The sequence below is a fragment of the Loa loa genome (assembly GCF_000183805.2).
Source record: "Loa loa unplaced genomic scaffold supercont3.460, whole genome shotgun sequence".
Classification (NCBI taxonomy): domain Eukaryota; kingdom Metazoa; phylum Nematoda; class Chromadorea; order Rhabditida; family Onchocercidae; genus Loa; species Loa loa.
This window is the reverse complement of record NW_018108640.1, coordinates 30,438-40,325: the sequence shown is the minus strand read 5'-3', so window position 1 is coordinate 40,325 and position 9,888 is coordinate 30,438. Positions and strand designations below refer to the sequence as shown.

The window sequence follows — 9,888 nt, the reverse complement described above, 5'->3', positions numbered from 1 at the left end:
TTAAATGATAAATGGATTTTGAACAAAATGATCTTTGTACTATTTCTATCATCAATATTATCATGTGACATACAATAATGTTATCAAAAGATGATGTATTTTTAAATATAATTAATCGGCAATTGTTAACAACTGTGAATTAGGTTCAATATTATGATATACTGGGAATTTATTATAACTAATTGTTGTTGCAATATATCTAAAATAGATTTAATTAATTAGCATTTTTCTTCCATTGTATGTTTTTTTTTCCAGAAATGGGACAAAAGAATTCGATTAATAAAAGCAACAAAAATGATGAATCTATCTCAATAACTGGTAATTATTTTCTTTTTTTTATTTCTAATTTTTTTTTTGTTTTATTTTTGTTAAAGTTATTTTTCACTAGTAGTAAAACTAAATTTTTTGTAAAAATTTGAAGTAAATAATTCAAGTTAATAATTTCAATTGAAAAATGGCAAAATATTATTATGTTTAATTATTACTTTGATATTTGTTAAAATCCCTTTTTTTTAATTTCAAATTATTTCAAAATATGTTCCAAAATTTATTTTTCATGACTATAACTATAACTTTGAAATATATTAATTATCATGAATCATAATAATCATTTATAACTTTTGAATCATTTTTCAGGAACTGAAACATTTACTAATGAATGTCACGATATAAAAAGTCCGGCCGTAAATGCAAACCACAGGTAAAATTATTTATTTAGTTATTGAGTAATTATTTATTTATTTATTTTTTTTGTTTTTTCTTGAATTATGATAAGTGTTAAGTGTTAAATTCATACAATTTAAATTTAAAATAAAGGAAATCTAGAAAATTTTTTTGAAACATTTTAAAATTAAATATGGAAATCCGAATTAATAAAATATAATAATCAATTTGCAGAGGTATAATTCGTGATTGTTTTGATAAGGCAAGCGGTATCACAGCAGGCAGAATTATAATGCGAGTTAATCAACAACGCCCTGATTTTAAGTATACATTCTCTTTTTTTTGTTTATTTTTTTAATTTTCATTATTTTTAATTTTAATCATTCTTAATTAATTATCATTGATTGCGACATTCAATTATCCCCTTAATTAGGTCCGTTTTGAAGATCTGAATTTCTTAATTCTATATCAATTTTGTATCAATCTTGTGAAAAATTTCTCGTAAACTTTATTTTTCGGACTTCCTAATATTGTGAAATTTAATGTTATTTTTTCGTAATTACTTCAACTTCCTAATGTTACAGAAAGTCTTTCCAAGTTCACCGTTTTTTTTTTTCAATTTGAATATGCTTTACAATGAAATCAATCCTGTCACCAATAGTAAGATCGATATTGTCAATTGTCATCAAAGATATCAGTGCTATCAATTAATTACAATTGATGAACATATCATTGTCTTTTCAAATTACTATATATATTGGATTTTAGAACGTACAAAGATAATCTTACACCTGAGCAAATTGATGCATTCACCAATCTTTTGAATGATTATTTATCAGCAGTTGTGGAAAACATTGATGATATTGAAAAGGTATGTATGATTAAATAAATAACTAGATAAAATCATTTCCACATAACAATTTTTGCCAATATCTTATTCATAATCTTTGATTGAATGGTAAAAAGAAATGTTTTCAAATCTCTCTAAAATTTTAATTCTTCTAACTTTCAAAAAACTGAGCAACATATTAATTAATTGATAACACAAGTTGATTGAAAATCAAAAAAGGAAAATTAAATTATCGGGAAAGAATTCCAATTCACGATGTTCATTTATTGATGATTTATTGCAGTATACAACATTTAATGCAAATTAATTTAACAAATTAAAATTTCAATATTCTGTATTAATTAAATTAATAAAATAAAATTTCAATAGTTGGTGTCAATTCAATTAACAAATTAAAATTCTAATATTTGCTGTTGATTCAGTTAACAAACTAAAATTTCAATGTTTTATATTAATTCAGTCAATAAATTAAAATTTCAATGTAGGTGAAGGAGCTATCAATGAATTATGGTTTAAAACATGTCGGTTTGAGAACAAGTGGTTTTAAACCTGATTTTTTTGCTGCATTAGCAGATGCAATCGCAACAGAATGTTCATTTTTAAGTGAAACAGCCACTACAAATGCACCAACGAATACTTTTAAGGTTTGAAGAAAAATAATTTTTTTTTTCAAATTTTAGCTTTTCTTTTAGTAAGAAGTTTAAATAATAAAAAAGTAGAATAAGGAATAAATAAAAAAAATCTAAAAGTAGAATAAATATAGAATAAGGTTTAAAGGTATGGGGAAATATTGGAAGCAATGTTGGTTTATTTATCGTTTTTTTAATTTTTAAATAATTTCGGAATAAAAAAAGGAATAAATTTAATTTACCGAAATTTTATAAACAATTTCAATCATCCGACCAATTACGAATTATGATTTTAATGATTGTACTGTTAAAATTAAAAAAAAATAGAATGAAAGATACTGTTTTATCGTTTTTTTAAAAAATTAACATCTCATGCCGTTTTTCTTTTTTTTGGAGTATATTTCTAATCAGTTATTTCATACAGGAAATTAATTCGTTAATTATCAATAGATGTATTTTAGAAATTATCAAATTTGTTAAATTTTATTAAGGCTTGGACAATCCTCGTTGATTTGATGTTTTCATCTGTACGTGATGGTTTCTATCAAGAATTACGTCGACAGCGACGTCACTCACCAACACACCTGAAAAGTTTACGAGAATCAAGTACTAGCATTGAACAAATTCTCAAAAATTCGGGGAGCAATTTAAAAGATTGCATGAAGTTAGGTAAGAATCGTTTAACAAAATTTTTAATTCATTCTTTATTTATTAAAAGAGGAATCGCTTGATTTTTTTAGCCATAAAGTAATATCAATCCACATGTAAATTCCAGAGTTAATGTAAACAAAAAAGAAAAAATTGTAAGTTTCAAAGTTCACGTAAACAAAAAAAGAAGAAAAACAAAAAAGGGAAAAGATTAGGATTTTATAAATAAAATCATAAAAATCTAATCATTATGCTATGATAATGCACTAATGAAAAAAAGAAAGAAGTGAACAAAAAAAAGGTTCAAAAACTGACTTAAGAAGTAAAATTTTGAATAGCAATTTTAAAGACTAAAATTTTTGGATTTTTAAATCCTTTTTTTTAAGGTTCTTTCATCATACATTTCAATTCTATATTTCTAGCCAATTATCGTTCAGAAAACGATCACCACACCAACAAGGATCAAGCCATAACCGCAAGGAAAATATCGTTAAGTAAACCTTTTTCAACAACCAGTATTGAGGAACAGGAAATAGGAATGAATCGCCGGACAAGGTAAAGCTCTAGCGAAAATTCCTCTATCCGGAAAAATAACAAGGAAAACGAACTACCTAGCAGGAGTGATCCATGGATATTTGCATATTTTCGCAAATTACCGGAATACCAAAGTTTTTATGCCGCTGTTTGAAGCATCCTCGGTTACTGCTATGTACATGGCTAAATTAGAACCCTAAAAGAAATTTGCTCTATTAGCACTTGTTTATACCTATTAAATCATTTAATATATTGATTGCGCTTTTTAATAATGGATCTGCAGGATCTCCAATTACTTTATTTCCAAGGAATATTTAAAAATGAAAATCTCTATAAATCTAAAATCAATGTAAACATAATTTAAAGTGTAAAATCAGAAGTATTAGTTCCGTTTATTTTTTGAATTAACAGTATAAACTGTTGCGCAAATTTCATTCTATCAGGTAAAAATATTTTAAGCTACGAGATGACAATAACAACGACAATTTCAAAGCCATTATTTCGAAAATCCAATTCCACAAATAGTTTTTTAAAACCATTACCCGTCTCATCGTCTGGTAAGTCCGCAATGATAATTTCAAAATATTTTTTTCTTCTGTCTTATTTTAATTGTAGATTTATTTGGGATATAAAACTGAATCCGGCTAAATAATCCAAGTTATACAAAAACTAAATCTGCGCTTTATATTACGCTGTAAAAGTGATAACAAGTTTATATAATTATAGCAACTAATTCCATTAAATAACTTTGTGCAAGTTCTTTTTTTTAAACAGCAGTCTATGAAAACAAATTCAGTAAACATGTTGCATTGCATGTAATTTGACCCATATCATAAGGTATCATTATCACTAGAAGAAAAATTATTATTATAAATTCGAGAACTTTCGTACTGATAATTTGAGATCTTAAAGATTACCTCTTTCACATGAGTTAATTCAATTCCCCGCATATACATATGCGCCACAAATACCATCCACAGCATTAGTGATTTTATTTTACACGTTTTTCAAATTATAATATCAAATTATTTCAAATGTTATGATTTATATAATAACTTCGATAAAAATCTTGAAGTTCTGATTTGTGCAATATTTATATTGAACATTCTTTATTATTAAATCATTAAAAACTTTCTAAATATTAAGATACATCTAACCTTCCTTCTCATTGTTTTCATCCAGAAAGTTTCTCCACTTTCAGGAACAATGGATGATAATTGTCGTAAAACACAAATGAAACATGGAAAATATATTATGAGATCTCGAACACCTGTAAATAGCCCATTCTTTTTTTCTTTTTTGTTTCATTTATACAAATAAATAAAGATAAAACTGGACATTACGTCAATTAAGTACAAATAAATAGCAAATTATCATGTCTTCATAATTTTTTTCCGATTCTTATAGATGATGTCTCATAATTGAGATGACCTTTCAAAAGTTTTATTGTACGCAATACAATGATTAACAGTAAGTGATTTGTACACCGATAAGAGAAATTGAAAAAAAAAAGAAACATAACACATATAGAAGCTGGATGCAGTATAATTTCAAGAAAACTTTTTTTCGGAAAATTATACGAATGCTTCGACTATTTTTAGATTATTGATCCAACAACTGGCCCATGTTTTAAAAGTCCCACTACAGCAACTAATTGTGAAGTCAACAAATGCCAAAATTCCAAGTATGTGCTCCTTATTCTTTTCCGAACTTCATTTTCCTATACAACAATATACCGTTCGCTAAAATTATCATTTTTGTTATAAATTATCACCATGTTTTTCTTACAGGCAACTCTCATCGCAGTCATCGCTACCTTCTCTACCAAAGCCTTTTAATCCCAACAAAATTATCGATGACTTCATGAATGACCGTTACAAAGTTTAACCTCAAACTTATATCGTTTATCTGAATAAGCTAAATAATGCTTTGAAATATTTTTTCCTTTTTTTTTCGTTTCCATTGATTATCTAATATACCATAAATCCTTGAATTAGATTATGTGAAAACAGGTTATCTCAGTTTCGCGGAGATGAAAAAAAGAAACCTCCCGAATACATATTTTTTCAGCAATATAGTGTACTGTTATACATTATTCAGCCTATTGTATGACTCAACATCAAACTTCTCACTAATTTCGAATAATAGAACGGTTTCAAATGAAAATGATTATATATATAGAACATGCGCAAATTGATGAAAATGCAAAATTCTTTGGAGGAAAATTATCAAAAAGGTAAAAAAAATATATATATATCATGAATGACCTGTTACGAATACGTTATACATATGCACTTGGTGCTCACAATCGGATTAGTTTAAATAACAGTCATGGCAAGCAATTCAAAAATATACATTTCCACAGTTTGTTCTACTGGAGAATGAAGATGACAGTAATGTTAAAACTGAGAATTTCCAAAAAGTCATATTGTAATAATGAACTGCCTATTTGTGTAAATGAAAGTCGTAATACTTCCTAGTTTTTCTGCAATTTCGTACAACGAGTTTCGATCGGTTTTTGTGGTTGTCACGACACCGCACAAAAATTCCCTGAGATACTGAGCAAAAAGGAAAAAAAATTAAAAAAACAAACAACCAGTTCTCAGCGAAGTTAGAAGGATGGTATTTATGGAAAACATTAATACAGTCAGTGCTGAAAATTTAAGTGACAAAGAGAAATGAGACTTATTCTTGTAACTCATGACTTCGTGTGTCTCTTTCGAAGACTTACATATGGAAATGTTTTCCGGTTCACAAAACATGTTACATTCAATATCCGAATAATTTCGGCAGCTTTAAACTCATTATTTCGCCCAAGCAACGAATAAACAAAACTTCTAAAACTTAACAAGATTTCAAAAACTTCAAAAAATAGATTGAATTTTCAAAATAGATTGAAGTTTCAGACGAAGACTATAAAATTCGAAAACGGTGAAAATGAAATTTTCCAGCTTCGATGCAAAAAAGTTAAATGAAATTTATAAATACAATATATCTATCTAAATCAGTGGTTCCTCTTGGCTAGGAACTACGCTAGCTTTTTTCTGTAGCGGGGATCAAAAAGTTCAAAAATAATCAGTGTTGCTAATTTGAAAATGAACTTTAATCAAAACGATGTATTAGTTTATCAAACATTGATAAGAGTCCCGTCTGTTTGCTAGCATCACTGTCCTAGCTAACCATATTTTAGTTCTTGCGGACTATGTACGCAGACCATCGGTTAGGAATCACTGATCGAAATGCTCCGAACAATTACATTAACAGTGTCTTGTAGGGAAATGCTATCTAAATGCTTTTGATATAAGTTTTCCAAGTAGAAATAATCACGATATTTATATGCACAATCTTTACAGAAAACGATGTGAAGTTACCTTACTTTCAAATTACTAGACCATTATTTATGAATCGGTAGTCGGATAGTCCAACTTATTTTTATGCGTTTTGGCAGTATGCAGAAAATAAGCGATTGTCTCGAAAGCGGGAGCATCGATTGTTTCAAAGTGTTCCAATATGCCTTCCAATAACTGCAATTAAACTAATTTTACGGTATTGATATTTCTGACCGGAAATTTCAATTTCTATAATTCTCCTGTCAAATACTCGTACATAAAGTTCTCGTATTCTGCCAAATAGCTGCAAGAGTACAATAAGTTAACCAAATCCTATAATTCCATTCTATAATTCATCAGCTAAACCATACCATATTAAAATGTCCGGAGATATAATAGCGATCAAATCATCACGAACAACAAATTTCACTGGTGCTTCAAGTACATTTAACCTGATTTCTGAGCACCTTCGGTTAAAAAAATCGCATTTCTAAGTTATGACGCAGAACGACTATCCAATCCTCACTTTCCTCTTAAGATTTTAAGAAATTTTAAATGTCTTATAGAAGAATGTAGTCTCAGATATATTAACTCTATAATAATGGAAAAAATATATGCTTCAAAAAGAAAAAATTCACGGAACACTTCCTAATCGTTATCGCACTCTCTAGCTGCCTTTATCAACATGCTCATCATGCAACATTTTACGTATCTAAGCAATAATGAACTGAATGACAATAGCCAAATGAATTTGAAGTGATTTAAATTTTAGGACCTGCTGTTTTGTATTGGTGCTTGAACGATGGGGAAGATTGAAATATTTTTTGTAACGTCGTAAAGTGGTGGCCGAAAGAGCATGAAAAGGTACTTGCAGAGGCTGAAAAAGCAATTTTAGAAAAATTCTAATCAGCCATCTTAAAGCCACTTTTACGAGCTTCCATTCCCCATTATATTAGAGAATTCCTATTCTTCATTGTGGCAAAAGGGACAACTTTTCAGGTCCCTCCATTAAGTCCCACAACATACTGGCACACAGAATTACATTCAATCTTAAACTTAGTTATGAGTGTTGTTCATCACTTATGACTCTTTCAATCAAGTGATTCATAGAGATAAACAATATTTTTCAGGGACAATTATGCTTTGATTTTTTTTCGCTCGAATAATAATAAACAAAAACTAAATCTCATCAGTGTTCTACCATTCAGTGCAGCTTGTTCCTTACTAACATCATCTTCACATGCCGAATATTACTTTATATTATTCCGAAAAAGTGCAGTGATCAAACTGCATTATTGAGCTTTTAGCTGGAGGATTCTCGATTTCAAAATTACATTGTAAAATACAAAAAGTTACAGCTGAAGTTGATGGTCCTTGTCCTGACGGTGATGCATTCACTTCCTCATCTTCTTTCATAGTATGAAAATTGGTGCTCATAAATGGCCAAATTCCAGCCAGTGCGCCGATGCTATAATGAATTCATAAAATTGCATATAATTTAAAAGGAAATTTATGAAAAAAACCGAATTGTTTTTTTTTAAAGAAATACATGAGATGTTTCAATAAAATCCTTCAAAGATTCACGAGCACACCTTGGAGTTTCATCATCGCTTGTTTCAGCATCACCACCATTTGCTCCTGGTCGTCCTTTCTGAAATATGAAAAGTTTTAACTCGGAACGGAAAAAGCTTAGAACATATATAGTTGTCATGGCCACCCAGCTTTCTCTGTCGTGTAAAATATACAAATGCAAACCTTCTTCTTTTTCTTCTTTTGCATTTCACGAGCAGCCATTAATTGTTCGTAATCTTTCATGTAACTCTGAAAAATGAGCATATTTGTGAGCTAATTTATGTAGTCTAAAACAGTGAAAAATATGAGGAGCTAGAAAGGAAGAAGCAACTCACTCTCGTCAATGGATCATTTTTGAAAGCTTGAAATTCATCCTCTGTAACTTCTACCGCCAAATATTTGGTAAGATCTCTTTCTTCATACTTCTCATCAGGTTTTAATTTTGATTCATGCATGATTACGCGAAAGTGGAATAGACATGTATACCAATGTCCTCTCTGTAAAACTCAGTGTTTAGTCGAAGATGATAACCCCTTCCGCTCATCATGTTACAAAGATATCAAGAAAATTTAAAATTAAGAGTTTAAAATTTTGAACAATACAAATCATAAAAAAGACGTTCTTTTAAACTTATTCATCCTCCAGCTTTGAAAATGCTTAAAGTAGATCACACATGTAGTTTACCTCAAACGGATACTATGCCCTGTTAATAAATATAGCAAATTTGAAGGAAAAAAACTCTTTAATAAATGATTTATAATATCATTTAAGAATAACTTAGAAGAAAATAAGCTGAAAATAATTACCCCTTTATTGTATGCAAATGGAAGATTCTTTTTCAATGCCATTTGCCGTAATTTGTTGCTAAACCAAATACCAAATGCTGGACGACCACATGCTATAGCTTTTCCACCTGTGAGAGTTGCCAAACAACAACATGCTTTCGCTTCCAGAGCAGCCTGATCAAGCTCAGACCAATTCATATCACCTGAAAAGACACAGTTTCATATCACCTGAAAAGACACAGTTTCATATCACCTGAAAAGACACAGTTTCAGATAAACTCAAGATGCTCGAATCATCATCTAGTAGCGCAATATGCATCAGAAATATGTTAAAGATTGTACGCATTGTAAAAAACATAGAAATATTGAACACGAGAACGAAACTGCCTAGCATAATTGTGAAAGACAGAAACATAAAGCCTTGATTCCTTGTTAGTTGAATGGATCTAGTTCTTCCCTGATTTGATAATCTTAAACGAAAAAGGAAAAAATCTCACCTGAAGATTCAGAGTCATCACTAGATGCTTCCATTGCTTCTTCTTCTGCAACATCTGATTCATCATCACGTAACTGCCGGTGCGTCATCTCGGTACTTGGAAGTTCAGGTCGACTTATACCACTCGTTCCTACCTCATCTAAAATTTTTTTCCCAGAATAGATATTTCTAAGAAAATGACACGAGTTTCAGACACATATCCTAACAATTATATTAATAGGTCGAAACCCCGCAACACCTATCTGTTACGTAATCCTTACTTCCATGATCAGTTGGACAGCATGCCATACCGTCCGTGAAATCAGAAAACTTATTACAAGAAACCATAAAGTTAACGTCAGATAAGCATTCTAAAAAATATTAAATGAAATATGTAAAAAAA

The 9,888-nt window shown here is 29.3% G+C and overlaps 2 protein-coding genes across 3 annotated transcripts in view; one reads left to right on the top strand and one right to left on the bottom strand.

Annotated features, from left to right (window-relative positions):
* Positions 1-257: 257 nt before the first annotated feature.
* Positions 258-5,367, top strand: LOAG_08605 (hypothetical protein; the record flags this gene model as incomplete). Its single annotated transcript, XM_020447737.1, has 11 exons — positions 258-318; positions 637-700; positions 898-987; positions 1,432-1,534; positions 1,999-2,157; positions 2,634-2,811; positions 3,213-3,345; positions 3,784-3,881; positions 4,526-4,596; positions 4,926-5,008; positions 5,115-5,367. 11 exons carry the CDS (start codon positions 258-260, stop codon positions 5,209-5,211), a joined length of 1,137 nt encoding a protein of 378 aa, XP_020302065.1. The 3' UTR covers positions 5,212-5,367.
* Positions 5,368-6,669: 1,302 nt separating this feature from the next.
* LOAG_18714 overlaps positions 6,670-9,888 on the bottom strand; it is a gene marked incomplete at its 5' end in the record, with an annotated part of 4,415 nt that continues 1,196 nt past the window's right edge. Inside the window, 8 exons of one of the 2 annotated variants that reach the window (XM_020451378.1) lie at positions 7,137-7,185; positions 7,429-7,530; positions 8,010-8,121; positions 8,246-8,304; positions 8,409-8,474; positions 8,561-8,722; positions 9,032-9,213; positions 9,508-9,645. In XM_020451378.1, coding sequence (XP_020304845.1) covers positions 7,165-7,185; positions 7,429-7,530; positions 8,010-8,121; positions 8,246-8,304; positions 8,409-8,474; positions 8,561-8,722; positions 9,032-9,213; positions 9,508-9,645 — 842 coding nt within the window. In that variant the 3' untranslated portion in view covers positions 7,137-7,164. Of the gene's footprint in view, positions 6,849-7,136; positions 7,186-7,428; positions 7,531-8,009; positions 8,122-8,245; positions 8,305-8,408; positions 8,475-8,560; positions 8,723-9,031; positions 9,214-9,507; positions 9,646-9,888 lie in introns of those variants that run through there. The other variant, XM_020451377.1, reaches the window with a different exon arrangement.